The sequence below is a fragment of the Salvelinus namaycush genome, unplaced genomic scaffold (assembly GCF_016432855.1).
Source record: "Salvelinus namaycush isolate Seneca unplaced genomic scaffold, SaNama_1.0 Scaffold1106, whole genome shotgun sequence".
NCBI classification, from domain to species: Eukaryota; Metazoa; Chordata; class Actinopteri; order Salmoniformes; family Salmonidae; genus Salvelinus; species Salvelinus namaycush.
In genome coordinates, this window is record NW_024057794.1 from 17,732 (window position 1) to 36,148 (window position 18,417).

The window sequence follows — 18,417 nt, forward strand, 5'->3', positions numbered from 1 at the left end:
TGTCCAAACTCTTGACTGGTCCTGTATGCTTCAGTAAGGTTGGTTTCTTAGCGTTCATAGCAATGGTTATCAACTGTGCGCAGAGATGGAACGTAAATCACAGAAAATATATATTGTGGTGGCAGCTGCAGAGAAGTATTTTGGTATACGAGATCTGACTTCAGAAGAGTTACAGGGATGGTGTCCTGAGGGAGGGATGGTGTCCTGTTCTCCCAGGTCGTTCGCATGGTGCAGGAGCAGATAGGGTCAAAGTAGTGGAATGGGGTAGTGGGTTCTTAATGAGTGTAGTTTTTTCAAATGAAAAAGTGGTGTATAGGTGTAGGGTTAGTTGGTGGTGCAATTATTAATATTTATTTCATTTTACGAACAAGAATAATTAAGATAGTTGAATGTACTATAGGTTGGCCGTGACTGGCCTCACACTTCAGTACAGTAGGTGGCAGTGTATGCACCTTAAAGTCGGATAAAATCCGCCAACCGATTCCCAACGAAGAAGAAGAGCGCCTCTCTCTCCCTCCAGTCAGCAAGGAAAGGTGTCGTTTTCAAGACTGCAACAAACTGATCGCTATTTGAGGTGCTGTTGAAATAACATTCATTTCCTAAATAGAGATTAATGGACGTTGGCCTGAAAAGCACTGATTACAAATTATTGAAATCTTTATGCACGATTAGACAACTTTGCACAATTTAGGTAGCAAGCCTGTCTTGACTTTTCATAATTGGCTAGCTAACCTGCCAGGCAGCCAGCAGTTAGCTAGCAGCTACAGTACCTCTTTTGAAACATGACAACACATAAGTGAAGTAGCTAGCCAACGTAGTTCGTGGAAGGTGACATTGAAGCTGGCTTGTTTTATGGTTTTTTCCACTCTGAGCAAATGGCTTGCCGGCTAACGTTAGCTGCCTAACTAAGTAGCATGCTGTAACCAGCTAGCTGGCTAAGTATGTCTGCAGCTAGTTAGCTAGTCATGTTCTATGCTGTCAGACGGATAAAAAAAACATGTATAACTAGGCAAGTCAGTTAAGAACACATTATTATTTACAACGACGGCCTACAAAAAATGTCTTCTGCGGGGACGGGGATTAAACATACATTTAAATAAAAATCTAGGACAAAACGCACATCACAACACTAACGTTACATAGAGACCTAAGACAACAACATAGCATATCAACAACACATTGTTCTGGGGTCGAAATAATCAAGGGACACAACAGTGTAAAGCTGTTGGGAAATAGCCGTAAGAATCGGACGACACGTTAATTACCAGTACCGAGTCGATGTGGATCAGGACAGCGCAGAGATAAATGTCATTTTGTCACATGCTTCGTAAACAACCGCTGCAGACTAACAATGACATTCTTAATTACGTGCCCTTCCCAACAATGCAGAGAGGAAAAAATTTGAAATAAAATAACGAGGAATAAGTACACAATGAGTAACGATACCGTGGCTATATACACTGGGTACCAGTACCGAGTCGATGTGTGAGGGTACTAGGTAATTGAGAGATATGTAACGTTACATAACGTATACAGTGCCAGTCGAAAATGTGGACACACCTACTCATTCCAGTGTTTTTATTTTATTTTTTACTATTTTCTACATTGTAGAATAATAGTGAAGACATCAAAACTATGAAATAACATATGGAATCATGTAGTAACCAAAAAAATGAAAAAATATATTTAATATTTGAGATTATTCAAAGTAGCCACCCTTTGCCTTGATGACAGCTTTGCACACTCTTGGCATTCTCTCAACCAACTTCATGATGTAGTCACCTGGAAGGAATTTCAATTAACAGATGTGCCTTGTTAAAAGTGAATTTGTGGAATTTCGTTCCTTAATGCATTTGAGCTAATCAGTTGTTGTGATAAGGTAGGGGTGGTACAGAAGATAGCCGTATTTGGTAAACCCTCGTATTGTCTTAAGTATCAAAAATGACCCGCCACTATGTTGAACAGCAGAGAAAACCCCATAAATATTTTTTCAACTTGAAATGTGATGACTTTTCCTAGAGTGACCCCAACATTAGAAAAAGTAAACATCGCCTTTGTTCATATTTACATGAAAGCTGTACTCCACCAGGGTACAAAGATTCTGAGGGTCATTTTTGATCCGGCAGTTATAAAATAATTTACACACCAAAAAAAACCCCACAACAATGAGAAATTGAGATTGTGTGCTACTGATTGAACTCACGACCCCACACATGACTCAAGTTCACAGACAAAATAAAAACAATTTCAGACAAAATAAACATTTCTTGAAAACATTGTTTGCTAATGGTGAATGCAGTCAGAGGCTATAAAGGTGCTGCAGATGACAGTCCCTCCAGTTCTCTGCTGAAGCCATGAGTGCACGTTTCAGTGCCCAACAGGTCGTAGATCTGATTTTTATTTTCTTCAGATGTCCAGGAGGAACAAGAGAACAATGGTTTAGAAGAGGTATTTAAAGAAGAAGATGGGGAAGAATACACAACCCAGAGCACGATGCATCATCTTCAGATGGAGAAATCCCAAGCTGAAAGATACATTTTTGTCAAAGAGCAGCAAAATAACATGGTCCTTGTCACCATATGATAACCAGGGCAGGATGGCAGCACACATGTCATAAGGATGGCCCACAAGGCATGCAGTTGCCCAGGACATTGCCTCAACATTCTACTTGTTCACACCAGCCATCAAAAAAATCATCCTGGAAATGACAAATTTGGAGGGTTTCTGTAAATATGGAGACTGGAAAAGGATGGATGAGATTGACCTGTGTGCCTACATAGGGCTGCTAATCTTAGCGGGTGTGTATAGGTCCAGAGGCGAGGCTACATGTAGTCTCTGGGATGCAGAGAGTGGAAGGGCGATTTTCTGTGCCACGATGCCACAAAGTCTTTCACACGATCTCAAGAATGCAAAGATTTGATAACTGTGAGTCAAGACGTGTGAGAGACAAACTGGAGCCATAAGAAGTGGGTGAAGCGTCTGCCGTACCTCTACAACCCTGGGCCTGAAGTAACAGTGGATGAGCAACTGGTTCCATTCAGAGGTACATCTTTATTTTCATATCTGTAATGTAAGTGATTCACTGTTAATTTTATTATGTATTGCTGTAATATCATTGATTTATGTGATTGTTTTCTGTGACACTGACACTAATTACTGATAGTAATCTCTTTTGTCAAAAGGTCGCTGTCCTACCGGTAGTATATGCCCAGCAAGTCAGCAAAGTATGGCGTCAAGATATGGGTGGCCTGTGACACACAATTCAGCTACGCTTGGAAGATTCAAGTCTACACAGGGAAGCTGACCGGTGGAGGCCCGGAGAAGAACCAGGTGATGCGGGTTGTGCTTGATGTGACAGATGGACTGAGGAGGCACAATGTCACGTGTGACAATTTCTTCACCTCTTATCAACTCAGCCAGCAGCTCCAGAAGAAGATCACCATGGTTGGCACAGTTAGAAAGAACAAGCCTGAGCTCCCCCCTACACTCCTCGCAACAAAGGGGAGAGAGGCCTTCTCATCAAAGTTTGCCTTCACCACCACTCTAGTTTCTTACCTCCCAAAGAGGAACAAGAATATGGTCCTCCTTAGCACACTGCACAAAACGGCTGAGATCAGTAATCATAAGGACAGGAAGCCAGACATCATCCTGGACTACAACCACAACAAAGGAGGTGTGGACAAGGTGATTGGAACTTACAGCTGCAGGATGACTGGCCCCTGGTCATCTTCCATATCCTCATTGATGTGTCCTCATACAATGCCTTCGTGATATGGAACAAGATCAACCCTACCTGGATGCCTGATAAGCGGAACAAGAGGGTGTTCCTGGAGCAGCTGGGAAAGACACTTGTAACCCCACACATTCAAAGAAGGGAGAGCCAAAGGACTGTAAAACAAATACATCTGCAAAGTCCATGCACACACACTTGCATACTTTCCTACATGTGCTAATTAGATTTCATTGATTTATGTTCAGGTTTTTGTATCTAGTTTATTCTTATTTGTTTATACACCTTGTGGGTGGGGCAATGGTTAAAAAAATGTGAGAAGACTAGTATTTTGTAGTTGAATTCCTCATTGTACAGTATAAGAATATCACTATGTTGCCAAAAAAGTTCAAGATGTATTGTTTCCTTTCAATAAAATGCATTCAAGACTACTTTTTCACATTTCTGCTTCTATCTTAGGCTATACAAGTGCTGTCTCTTGCTAAAAAAATGTTTACACCTATGCAGTACCTTTTTGTTAAGACTACACAAGGGTTGTTTAAGACATGAAGGTCAGTCAATCTGGAGAATTTCAAGGATTTTGAAAGTTGCTTAAATTGCAGTCGTAAAAACCAAGTGCTATGATGAAACTGGCTCTCATGAGGACCGCCACAGGAAAGGAAGACCCAGAGTTACCTCTGCTGCAGAGGATACATTCATTAGAGTTAACTGCACCTCAGATTGCAGCCCAAATAAATGCTTCAGAGTTCAAGTAACAGACACATCTAAACATCAACTGTTCAGAGGAGACTGCGTGAATCAGGTCTTCATGGTCGAATTGCTGCAAAGAAACCACTAAAGGACACCAATAAGAAGAGACTTGCTTGGGCCAAGAAACACGAGTAATGGACATTAGACCGGTGGAAATCTGTCCTTTGGTCTGATCAGTCCAAATTTTAGATTTTTGGTTCCAACCGCCGTGTCTTTGTGAGATGCAGAGTAGGTGAATGGATGATAGCCGCCTGTGTGGTTCCCACCGTGAAGCATGGAGGTGGTGTGATGGTGCTTTGCTGGTTACACTGTCAGTGATTTATTTAGAATTCAAGGCACACTTAACCAGCATGGATACCACAGCATTCTGTAGCGATACGCCATCCCACCTGGTTTGGTCTTAGTGGGACTATCATTTGTTTTTCAACAGGACAATGACCCAACACACCTCCAGGCTGTGTAAGGGCTATTTGACCAAGAAGGAGAGTGATGGAGTGCTGCATCAGATGACCTGGCCTCCACAATCACCCGACCTCAACCCAATTGAGATGGTTTATGATGAGTGAAGGAAAAGCAGCCAACAAAGGCTCAGCATATGTGGGAACTGTTGGAAACGCATTCCAGGTGAAGTTGGTTGAGAGAATGCCAAGAGTGTGCAAAACTGTCATGGCTACCTTGAAGAATCTGAAATACAAAATATATTTTGATTTAACACTTTTCTGTTACTACATGATTCCATATGCGTTATTTCATAGTTAAGATGTCTTCACTATTATTCTACAATGTAGAAAATAGTAAAAAATAAAGAAAAACCCTTGAATGAGTAGGTGTGTCAACTTTTGACTGGTACTGTAGGTACGGATAAAGTGACTAGGCAACAAGATAGATGAACAGTAGCAGCAGCGTACAGTGCCTTTGGAAAAGATATCGCGGAAAGCTTCATCAATAAGTGCATCGATGACGTCCCCCCCACAGTGACTGTATGTACATACCCCAACCAGAAGCCATGGATTACAGGCAACATCTGCACTGAGCTAAAGGGTAGAGCTACCGCTTTCAAGGAGCAGGACTCTAACCCGGAAGCTTATAAGAAATCCCGCTATGCCCTCCGACGAACCATCAAACAGCCAAACCCTCAATACAGGACTAAGATCGAGTCATACTACACCGGCTCGGATGCTCGGATGTGGCAGGGCTTGCAAACTATTAGACTACAAAGGGAAGCACAGCCGAGAGCTGCCCAGTGACACAAGCCTACCAGACGAGCTAATTTACTTTTATACTCGCTTGAGGCAAGTAACACAAACATGCATGAGAGCACCAGCTGTTCCGGAAGACTGTGACTACGCTCTCCGCAGCCGATGTGAGTAAGACCTTTAAACAGGTCAACATTCACAAGGCCGCAGGGCCAGACGGATTACTAGGATGTGTACTGCGAGCATGTGCTGACCAACTAGCAAGTGTCTTAACTGACATTTTCAATCTGTCCCTGACTGAGTCTATAATACCAACATGTTTCAAGCAGACCACCATAGTCCCTGTGCCCAAGAACACTAAGGTAACCTGCCTAAATGACTACCGACCCGTAGCACTCATGTCTGTAGCCATGAAGTGCTTTGAAAGGCTGGTCATGGCTCACATCAACACCATTATCCCAGAAACCCTAGACCCACTCCACTTTGCATACCGCCCCCAACAGATCCACAGATGATGCAATCTCAATAGCACTCCACACTGCCCTTTCACACCTGGACAAAAGGAACACCTATGTGAGAATGCTATTCATTGACTACAGCTCATCACTTAGCTAAGGACCCTGGGACTAAACACCTCCCTCTGCAACTGGATCCTGGACTTCCTGACGGGCCGCCCCCAGGTGGTAAGGGTAGGTAACAACACATAACAACACATCCGCCACTCCCTGTTCACTCATGACTGCACGGCCAGGCATGACTCCAACACCATCATTAAGTTTGCCGATGACACAACAGTGGTAGGCCTGATCACCAACAACGATGAGACAGCCTATAGGGAGGAAGTCAGAGACCTGGCCATGTGGTGCAAGGACAACCTCTCCCTCAACGTGATCAAGAAAAAGGAGATGATTGTGGACTACAGGAAACGGAGGACCTAGCACACCCCCATTCTCATCGACGGGGCTGCAGTGGAGCAGGTTGAGAGCTTCAAGTTCCTTGATGTCCACATCACCAACAAACTAACATGGTCCAAGGACACCAAGACAGTCGTGAAGAGGTCACAACAAAACCTATTCCCCCCTCGGGAGACTGAAAAGATTTGGCATGGGTCCTCAGATCCTCAAAAGGTTCTATAGCTGCACCATCGAGAGCTTCCTGACTGGTTGCATCACTAGTCATAGACTGTTCTCCCTGCTACCGCACGGCAAGTGGTATCGGAGCGCCAAGTCGAGGTCCAAAAGGCTTCTAAACAGCTTCTACCCCCAAGCCATAAGACTACTGAACATCTAATCAAATGGCTACCCAGACTACTTGCATTGGACCCCCCCCTCCCCATTCTTTTACGCAGCTGCTACTGTTATTATCTATGCATAAGTCACTTTAATAACTCTACTCACGTGTGTATATATAACCTCAATCACCTCAACTAACCGGTGCCCCTTCACATCGCAGTTGCAAATGAGAACTTGTTCTCAACTAGCCTATCTGGTTAAATAAAGGTGAAAAAATAAATAAAAAATTGACAGCCTAGCTATTGTTATTTCACTGCTACTCCTTAACCTCTCTAGGGTATGTGAGACGGTAGCGTCCCACTTCTTCAACAGCCAGTGAAACTGCAGGGCGCCAAATTCAAAACAACAGAAATCCCATAATTAAATTTCCTCAAACAAACAAGTATTTTACACCATTTTAAAGATGCACTTGTTGTAAATCCAGCCACAGTGTCCGATTTCAAAAAGGCTTTACGACGAAAGCAAACCAAACGATTATGTTAGGTGAGTGCCTATTCACAGAATAACACAGCCATTTTTCCAGCCAAAGAGAGGATTCACAAAAAGCAGAAATATAGATAAAATTAATCACTAACCTTTGATGATCTTCATCAGATGACACTCATAGGACTTCATGTTACACAATACATGTATGTTTTGTTTGGTAAAGTTCATATTTATATCCAAAAATCTGAATATACATTGGCGCGTTACGTTCAGAAGTTCCAAAACATCTGGTGATTTTGCAGAGAGCCACATCCATTTACAGAAATACTCATTATAAATGTTGATGAAAATACAAGTATTAAACATGGAATTTTAGATGCACTTCTCCTTAATGCAACCGCTTTGTCAGATTTCAAAAAAGCTTTACTTAAAAAGCAAACCATACAATAATCTGAGTTGGCGCTCAGAGCCCAATCAAGACACAAATATATCAGCCATATTGTGCAGTCAACAGAAGTCAGAAATAACATTATAAACATTCACTTACCTTTGATGATCTTCATCAGAATGCACTCCCAGGAATCCCAGTTCCACAATAAATGTTTGTTTTGTTCGATAATGTCCATCATTTATGTCCAAATTCCTCCTTGTTGTTCTAGCGTTCAGTACACTTTCCAAACTCACGACGCGCGGGCAGGTCCAGCAGAAATTTCGGACGAAAAGTTAAAAAAAGTTATATTACAGTCCGTAAAAACATGAGAAAGTATTGAATCAATCTTTAGGATGTTTTTAACATAATTCTTCAATAATGTACCAACCGGAGAATTCCTTTGTCTTCAGAAGTGCGATGGAACAGAGCTCGCTCTCACATGAACGCGCATGGTCAGGTCATGGTAGACCTTACTCAATCCCCTCTCATTCAGCCCCACTTCACAGTAGAGGCATCAGACAAGGTTCTAAAGACTATTGACATCTAGTGGAAGCCTTAGGAAGTGCAACATTACCAATATCCCACTATCTTCAATAGGAGCTGAGTTGAAAATCGACCAACCTCAGATTTCCCACTTCCTGTTTGGATTTTTTCTCAGGTTTTTGCCTGCCATATGAGTTCTGTTATACTCACAGATTTCATTCAGAGTGTTTTCTATCCAAATCTACTAATAATATGCATATTCTAGCTTTTATGGCTGAGTAGCAGGCCATTTACTCTGGGCACGCTTTTCATCCGGACGTGAAAATACTGCCCCCTACCCCAAAGAAGTTAATTATTATTATTATTATTTTTGCTATTTTTTTTAAAAACTGCATTGTTGGTTAAGGGCTTGTAAGTAAGCATTTCACTGTAAGGTATAACCCTGTTTTATTTCGATAAAGACCCATTACTCAGTACTTTGTTGAAGCATCTTTGGCAGCGATTACAGCCTCAAGTTTTCTTGCGTATGATGTTACAAGCTTGGCACACCTGTATTTGGGGAGTTTCCCCATTCTTCTCTGCAGATCCTCTCAAGCTGATCCATTGTGGAGGCCTGTCTCAGTGGACTAATCCATTGTAGAGGCCTGTCTCAGTGGACTGATCCATTGTAGAGGCCTGTCTCAGTGGACTGATCCATTGTAGAGGCCTGTCTCAGTGGACTAATCCATTGTAGAGGCCGCGGGGATGGACTAATCCATTGTAGAGGCCGCGGGGATGGACTAATCCATTGTGGAGGCCTGTCTCAGTGGACTGATCCATTGTGGAGGCCGCGGGGATGGACTAATCCATTGTGGAGGCCTGTCTCAGTGGACTGATCCATTGTGGAGGCCGCGGGGATGGACTAATCCATTGTAGAGGCCGCGGGGATGGACTAATCCATTGTAGAGGCCGCGGGGATGGACTAATCCATTGTAGAGGCCGCGGGGATGGACTAATCCATTGTGGAGGCCTGTCTCAGTGGACTAATCCATTGTGGAGGCCTGTCTCAGTGGACTAATCCATTGTAGAGGCCGCGGGGATGGACTAATCCATTGTAGAGGCCTGTCTCAGTGGACTAATCCATTGTAGAGGCCGCGGGGATGGACTAATCCATTGTGGAGGCCGCGGGGATGGCACACCAATATTACCAGTAGTACATTTAACGTTACCATCATTTCTAATCTACAATGTTTGTTTGGTTACTGTAATTTCTGTTTATGCATTCAATATATTATTAGTATTTTACAGTTCTCATTGTAGGAGTGGACACGTCGTTTGCAGACTCACAACCTGGGCTACACTTGTGAGAAACAAGTTTTGGTTTATTTCATTCCATTTATGAGTTGTCAATTAATTGTCTTTTGTTTGGAGCGCTCCTGCCATTCTTGAGTAAGGACACGCACCTGATTACAGATAGAAGTAGTCCTAGGTGACCTGGCCTGCGCGCAAATGTAGTCCTATAAAATGTGTCCCTTTTGGGGATCTGATAGTATGTCTGATTGTCTTAACTCACCACCACCGTGGAGCTTCTCAAAGTCTGTTTTTCTTCCTCAAACAGCAAGTAAACAAAGTCTGTTTTTACATCCATTGAGAATGACAATAATTCCTCAAAGTAGCCTATTAGAGAAATATTTCCAGTTCTCTTCCAGTTCTCTACCACCCAGCATGAAAGGGAAAAATGTTATGCTCTGATCCAGTGGAAACTTCATAAAATATGCCTACCTGATGACTTCTTATCCCTTAAGCAAATAGTCTACAGCTGTGTCTGTCCAGAGCTCACTGATACAGGAAACACTGAGGGGACAGAATATTTTATACAATGTTGCCAGTTGGTTAGCACCAGTTTGGGGCTGGACCAGGTTAATATTTATACAATGTTGCAAGTTGGTTAGCACCAGTTTGGGGCTGGACCAGGTTAATATTTATACAATGTTGCCAGTTGGTTAGCACCAGTTTGGGCTGGACCAGGTTAATATTTTATACAATGTTGCCAGTTGGTTAGCACCAGTTTGGGCTGGACCAGGTTAATATTTTATACAATGTTGCCAGTTGGTTAGCACCAGTTTGGGGCTGGACCAGGTTAATATTTTATACAATGTTGCCAGTTGGTTAGCACCAGTTTGGGGCTGGATCTGGTTGATACAATGTTTCAAGTTCGTTGCAGACAGGCCGATGTGATTTATAGGGTATTCATTTTTATCAGGATGTTGGCTTTATAGAGACTATTTTTACATAGTTAGCAATAAAAGTTACTTTTAGAATTGTATAATTTTGGTTAACCACATGACATTGATGTTGAGATATGAAGACTTTATTATAAATGAAACTATTTAATGAAAATGTGCATTTGAAAATCATAATTGGCATGATAACTTGACACTCCAAATGGAAAAGGTTGCCGACCGCTGGTATATATTACCAGCAACTTAAGGAGTTAATTTTTCTCCCCCTTCTGGGTAGGTTATATTGATCTCACTCCCTCGTTAGTAATTTGTCTTCATTTTTAATCACATTGCTTAAAGCATCAGACAAGCTTAGTAGCCTACATATAGTTGATTTTATTTAAACATAGGGTGTGTCTATATACAGTGCACTTACTCTAAAGTGGATTACTTTTTATTTTATTTTTTATCCTCAACAATCTACACACAATACCCCATAATGACAGTGGGGGAAAACATGTGTTTACATAAGTATTCAAACCTTTTGCTATGAGACTCGAAATTGAGCTCAGGTGCATCCTGTTTCCATTGATCATCCTTGATGTTTCTACAACTTAATTGGAGTAAAATAAATTGATTGGACATGATTTGGAAAGGCACACCTGTCTATATAAGGTCCCACAGTTGAGAGTGCATGTCAGAGCAAAAACCAAGCCATGAAGTCGAAGGAATTGTCTGTAGAGCTCTGAGAGGAGTGCCGGGGCACAGATTGATGAAAACCTGCTCCAGAGCGCTCAGGACCTCAGACTGGGGCGAAGCTTCACCTTCCAACAGGAGAATGACACTAAGCACACAGCCAACACAACGCAGGAGTGGCTTCGGGACAAGTCTCTGAATGTCCTTGAGTGGCTCAGCCAGAGCTCTGGAGAGACCTGAAAATAGCTGTGCAGCGACACTCCCCATCAAACCTGACACAGCTTGAGAGGATGTGCAGAGAAGAATGGGAGAAACTCCCCAGATACAGGTGTGTCAAGCTTGTAGCATCATACCCAAGAAGATGAGGCTGTAACCGCTGCCAAAGATGCTTCAACAAAGTACTGAGTAAAGTGTCAATGCTTATGTAAATGTCCCCAGCATAAGGTGCATCTGTGTAATGATCCTGCTGTTTAAGCTTCTTGATATGCCACACCTGTCAGGTGGATGGATTATCTTGACAAAGGAGAAATGCTCACTAACAGGGATGTAAACACATTGTGCACAAAATGAGAGAGAATCTTTTTGTGTGTATGGAACATTGATCTTTTATTTCAAGCCCATGAGTCCAACACTTTACATGTTACGTTTATATTTTTGTTCAGTGTAGCTACATATTGAACTTTCATTCTCTCAGGCCAGGGGCACAATGTATGAATTTATGGTTGCATCAGAATCGCCGTTATAATCATTGGCCAGTATGTAGAATTAAAACCACAAGTCCAAATTCCTATCTCTATCTCCATCCATGGCTAATTTAGAAAGGGGACAATTTTAGCTAGGTAGCCACCGGAGGACAACACAACGAGATGCAACAATTCAAGTTGTTTCTGTCAATTATATATTGATTGGAGTGAAGCCAAATCCAAACTGGCTTCCCTTGACACTTATTTTAATCAAGGGAGGCCAAATGCTTGCTTGCTTCCCTTGCATTCAATGCTACTGGTGGCAACAATATCAATCTTTTTGACCGGACAGCATCATATGTATGATTTGGGTGGCTGGAGTCTAAGACAATTTGTAGGGATTTATACCGCCTGGTATAGAGGTCCTGGATAGCAGGGAGCTCTACCACACTACCCTCTGTAGCTCCTTGCAGTCGGATGCCAAGCAGTTGCCATACCAAGCGGTGATGCAGCCAGTCAAGATGCTCTCAATGGTGTAGCTGTAGACCTTTTTGAGGATCTGAGGACCCATGCCAAATCTTTTCAGCCTCCTGAAGGGGAAGAGGCATTTTGTTGTGCCTTTTTCACACCTGTTGGTGTGTGGACCATGTTAATTCCTTAGTGATGTGGACACAGGAACTTGAAGCTCTCAACCTACTCCACTACAGCCCCGTGGATGGGGGCATGCTCGTCCCTCTGTTTCCTGTAGTCCATGATCGGCTCCTTTGTCTTGCAACATTGAGTGAGAGGTTGTTGTCCTGGCAGGTCACTGACTTCCCTATAGACTGTTTTATCGTCGTCGGTGATCAGGCCTACCACCGTCATGTTGTCAGTAAACTTGATGTTGGAGTCGTGCACAGGAGTGGCCCGCGTGTTGTCAGCATGGCGGATGTGTTGTTGCCTACCCTCACTATATAGGGGCGGCCTGTTAGGAAGTCCAGGATCCAGTTGCAGAGGGAGGTGTTCAGTTCCAGGGTCCTGAGCTTGGAGGGCACTATGGTGTTGAACACTGAGCTGTGGTCAATGAACAGCATTCTCTGATGAATCGATAAGATTGAAGTACTGCTAGTTTGTCTTTTTCATCAGCATGCTAGGCTAGCTAATGCTATAGCAGCCCATTGGAGTCCATGAAAATGCAACGCCTAGCATTGGTTGCTTTAATATTAGCTTGCCTACAATGCTGATGGAAAGGTTTCATTGTAATGCTCCTCGTTTTTAATCTTTCTGATTTGTCAGTTGCCATAATTAGTACACTGACATCTCCCATCACTGGATTGAGGTATGTTTTCTAAGACATATCTCGCGCTGTCCTGATCGTGGCATTGCCACGTTCCGACTAGAGAATGTAATTAACATGTAGTCGGATTCTTAGAACTACAAGGGAAACAGACTTAAGTGGAGTAGCTAGCTAGCTAGTTGTACATTGCTGTCATTCTGAAACTAGACTTTCACCTCTGGCCCAGTAACCTGCTACTGCTGGTGACTTAGTTGGGGGACAGGGTCAGAGAGGAATAACCCTGTGTGTCTGCTTACAGGGATCCAGGCAGAGAGAAAGAGGTGGAACGAGACGGCTGGACTGACAATGACCACTGAAGGGGATCCCAGCCTCTCGGCCAAACTGCTGCAACTGGTGCTGCTGTCCACCTACTGGGGCATGCAGATCTGGTTTACCTGCATATCTAGTAAGTACCTTGACCTCTAAACCCCTTAACCCTGTGAGAGGGTGTATGATGGACAGTACTCCTATAGGGCTCCTGTGTGTTTTTGATCAGGCTTTGTGATGGACAGCCACCTGAACAGACACACATTTGGTTTGATCCAGAGCAGACTGGTTCCGTTCTACCTTCACCTGGGCTCTCTCTGTGCCTTCCTCAACCTGACGCTGTTTGCTGTCTACCACCCTGCAGACCTGCTAGATGACAGAGAGGCCTTCCAGGTAACCCTGACCCTACCACCCTGCTAGATGACAGGGAAGATTTCAATTGCATACTCATCTCCTTCTCAAAACCCATTGGATGAGAAAGCCAGAGGTCCCTCCTTTCAGACCTTCTCCTCCAATGGGTTATGAAAAGGAGAGGACGTGAAGTATGCAACAGATTCTCCCAGGGAGACCTTACAGGTACACAAGGAGTCCTGACCGTGGGAGAATCCTCTCCTCATAACCCATTGGAGAAGGTCCGAAGGGAGGGACCTCTGGCTTTCTCAATGGGTTTATGAGAAGGAGACGAGTATGTAATTGAGATTCTCCCCCAGATCTGTAACCTTGTCAGGGACTCGATTACATCTGGAGTCATTCCTCTAATCAGCTATGCAGCTGCTTTCATACATTGATATACTTTGTCTCTCTCTGTAGATTGGGGTATACTTCCTGTGTGTGTCGGTAGCAGTGGTCAACGCCCAGTGGTTCGGTCAGATGACATCAGAGATAATGGAAGACATGCATCTAATGGAGCAAGCCCAAGGATTGGGCCAGGACATTGGTCTGTCTACCAATAGGGAGGCTTACGCCAAGCTGTGTGAGACAGACGGTAGATACAGGAGTCTGTCTTGTCGGCTGTGGCTTTACAGACTGTTGTCTTCGCTGTGTAACATCTGCTGCATTACCTGCAATGCATACAGCCTGTACTACCTAGCAGAGAACCTTACTTCACTATAGCACAGTTACGAAATATGGATGGTAAGTCCACGGGTGGCTGGAATGAATGGTATCGACACATTAAAATCATGGTTTCATACCATTCCATTCACATTACTATGAGCCGCCCTACACTCACCAGCCAGCTGTTCTTTTTAAAGTTCAGCCATTTTAATCTTCTACTAGAGGAGCGATGGATTTTATTCTACTAGAGGAGAGGGAGGGATGGATTTTATTCTACTAGAGGAGAGATGGAGGGATGTATTTTATTCTACTACCAGAGAGATGGAGATGTATTTTATTCTACTGGAGGAGAGATGTATTTTATTCTACTACCAGAGAGATGGAGGGATGTATTTTATTCTACTACCAGAGAGATGGAGGGATGTATTGTATTCTACTAGAGAGATGGAGGGATGTATTTTATTCTACTAGAGGAGAGATGGAGAGATGTATTTTATTCTACTGGAGGAGAGATGTATTTTATTCTACTACCAGAGAGATGGAGGGATGTATTTTATTCTACTACCAGAGAGATGGAGGGATGTATTGTATTCTACTAGAGAGATGGAGGGATGTATTTTATTCTACTAGAGGAGAGATGGAGAGATGTATTTTATTCTACTACCAGAGAGATGGAGGGATGTATTTTATTCTACTACCAGAGAGATGGAGATGTATTTTATTCTACTGGAGGAGAGATGTATTTTATTCTACTACCAGAGAGATGGAGGGATGTATTTTATTCTACTACCAGAGAGATGGAGGGATGTATTTTATTCTACTACCAGAGAGATGGAGGGATGTATTGTATTCTACTAGAGAGATGGAGGGATGTATTTTATTCTACTACCAGAGATGGAGGGATGTATTTTATTCTACTAGAGAGATGGAGGGATGTATTTTATTCTACTAGAGAGATGGAGGGATGTATTTTATTCTACTACCAGAGATGGAGGGATGTATTTTATTCAACTACTGGAGGAGAGATGTATTTTGTTATACTAGAGGGGAGATGGAGGGATGTATTTTATAACCAGAGGAGAGATGTATTTTATTCTACTACTGGAGGAAAGGGAGGGATGTATTTTATTCTACTACTAGAGGAGCGATCAGAGATCACAGAATTCACATGTACACAACCCTCATCTACCTGTAGAAATTAGGGGGTGGGTGAGGTCAGGACTCAGCCTATCCTGTGGGGCTGCCATGGGGACCTCCAGGTGTGTCTTTGACGTCATGTCCTGAGAACGCTCCAACCTGTGTGTTGGCTTCATAGAGGTAGAACGGACTCCTCTGTGACAGCGTGGGTAGCGCCATCTCAATTTGAAAGTTGTCAATTTTCTTTTGTGTTTGTAAAAAGCGTATATTGCTGAACCAAATCTTGTGATTCATTTGTTGGCTACTAGATTTACAAACCATAGGCAACACAATTTACTGATCACTCCCAACCCATAGAGACCCCACTTAGTTGACTACTTTGAAATGGTGGAAGCCATTTGTTTTTCTACATTGTAGAATAATAGTTAAGACAAACTATGAAATTACACATGGAATCATGTAGTAACCAAAAGTGTTAAATAAATCAAAATATATGAGATTCTTGACAGCTTTGCATTCTCTCAACCAGCTTCATGAGGTAGTCACCTGGAATACATTTAAATTAACAGGTGTGTCTTAAAAGTTAATTTGTGGAATTTCTTTCCTTCTTAATGCGTTTGAGCCAAAGTAGGGATGGTATACAGAAGATAGCCCTATTTGGTAAAAGACCAAGTCCATATTATGCAAAAACATTTCTTCAAGTGCAGTTGCAAAAACCAAGCGCTATGATGAAACTGGCTCTCATGAGGATCGCCACAGGAAAGGAAGACCCAGAGTTACCTCTGCTGCAATAAAGTTAGTTACCAGCCTCAGAAATTGCAGCCCAAATAAATACTTCAGAATTCAAGTAACAGACATCTCAACATCAACTGAATCAGGCCTTCATGGTCACACTTCTGCAAAGAAACCACACCAATAAGAAGACTTGCTTGGGCAAAGAAACATAAGCAAAGGACATTAGACCAGTGGAAATCTGTCCTTTGGTCTGATGAGTCCAAATTTGAGATTTTTGGTTCCAACCGCCGTGTCTTTGAGACACAGAGTAGGTGAACGGATGATCTCCGCATGTGTGGTTCCCGCTGTGAAGCGTGGAGGTGATGGTGCTTTGCTGGCGACACTGTCTGATATATTTAGAATTCAAGGCACACTTAACCAGCATGGATACCACAGCATTCTGTAGCGATACGCCATCTCATCTGGTTTGGTCTTAGTGGGTCTATAATTTGTTTTTCAACAGGACAATGACCCAACACACCTCCAGGCTGTGTAAGGGCTATTTGACCAAGGAGAGTGATGGAGTGTTGCATCAGATGACCTAGCCTTCACAATCACCCAACCTCAACCCAATTGAGATGGTTTGGGATGAGTTGAACTGTAGAGTGAAGGGAAAGCAGGCAACAAGCACTCAGCATATGTGGGAACAGCATTCCAGGTGAAGCTGGTTGAGAGAATGCCGAGAGTGTGCAAAGCTGTCATCAAGGCAAAGGGTGGCTACTTTAAAGAATCTAAAATATATTTGCATTTGTTTGTTTGTTTGTTTAACACTTTTTTGGTTACTACATGATTCCATAGATGTCTACACGTATTTTACAATGTAGAAAATAAAAACCCTGGAAGCAGTAGGTGTCAACTTTTGACTGGTACTGTATATTTATTTGGTGTTACATGTAGGAGTGGATTTCTTTTAATTTGGGGTGCTTTAATCAAATAAAGAAACAAACATATATGTTGTGCCCTTGAGCAAGACATTTAACCCCTAATATGCAGGGGTTTTCCTGGATCAAAAAGGGTGGTGGGTGTGGCTGAATTTGAGCCCCCCATCTTGGCGGAGGTAGACGTTTTATTTAAGCCAATTTCTCCATGGTGCTAGAATACATTTTTGCAGTCTTAAAAGCAAATGTCCTGCAATTCTATGCATTTTACCATGACTAATGCTGTGTTCTAACAAATCAATACCGCTTAATTGCAATGCTCCCTGACTGTCAAGCTTTTTTGTGATTGTTAGTTAAATATAGTTCCATTAACTTTATTTGGTTTTAGTCATTTGTTTACATAAATCCAGTGTAAGAAATAAAAATAATTTCTTGTATACCTCGGGTTTCAATCGAAAGTCCGCACAGGGTTCCACGTCCACTCACCTCCCTTAGTGTCCTGATGAGGGGGCACTTCATTCCAGGGGGTGGTGTGGAACATTGAAGGTATACATAAGGCTTAACCTGCTGCGTTTAGCCTCTGACTGTCAGTGGTCTAGCAGAGTGCGATAAACAGAAAAAAAGATCCATTTCACTATGTACTAAAATACTTGGAAGGGTTGTAGATGAGGTATTTTTAATAAAAAACATTGTTCTGGTTTTGAAGATAGTTTGACATGTTACAGATGCCTTGTTAGGTGATCAACATGATTCACTCAACTTACTACACAGATCAGTAACACAAAGTAAGTACACCCAGCTAAAACCTTGGGGAGTGCAGACATTGGTATATCAAAAAGGTGAATATCGCCACACCTGACAACTTGACTGTTGTTGGGTAATGGCATGTAAAAGGACCAAGTATTAAACAGCCTTCAGGGTTAAGGTAGTCCCATCCTTAACCCTTAGGGGAGAAGTTGACCTCTGACAGCCAAACTATGAAACAAATCTAAAAGCTTTAACAAAAGCAAGGTGTTGCCTGCCAGCTATAGTTAAAACAGACCCACTAATCAATGAGACGTGCTCGCAGCAAGTGACGCTTGCGCTAGGTAGACTCAGCGATA

The 18,417-nt window shown here is 42.7% G+C and overlaps 1 protein-coding gene across 1 annotated transcript; it reads left to right on the forward strand.

Moving 5' to 3' along the window:
• Nucleotides 1–498: 498 nt before the first annotated feature.
• On the forward strand, nucleotides 499–15,384 carry si:ch211-121a2.4 (transmembrane protein 205). The gene is made up of 4 exons (XM_038982306.1): nucleotides 499–574; nucleotides 13,462–13,608; nucleotides 13,699–13,862; nucleotides 14,280–15,384. The coding sequence occupies exons 2-4, from the start codon at nucleotides 13,509–13,511 to the stop codon at nucleotides 14,580–14,582; spliced, it is 567 nt and encodes a 188-aa protein (XP_038838234.1). The 5' UTR covers nucleotides 499–574; nucleotides 13,462–13,508; the 3' UTR covers nucleotides 14,583–15,384.
• Nucleotides 15,385–18,417: the final 3,033 nt, after the last annotated feature.

Bases quoted from the DNA above. Each gene is read 5' to 3' on its own strand.
- si:ch211-121a2.4 (XM_038982306.1), top strand. From the start codon at position 13,509: ATGACCACTGAAGGGGATCCCAGCCTCTCGGCCAAACTGCTGCAACTG. The intron at 13,609-13,698 runs GTAAGTACCTTG...GTTTTTGATCAG, and splicing joins CTGGTTTACCTGCATATCTA to GCTTTGTGATGGACAGCCAC. The intron at 13,863-14,279 runs GTAACCCTGACC...CTCTCTCTGTAG, and splicing joins ATGACAGAGAGGCCTTCCAG to ATTGGGGTATACTTCCTGTG.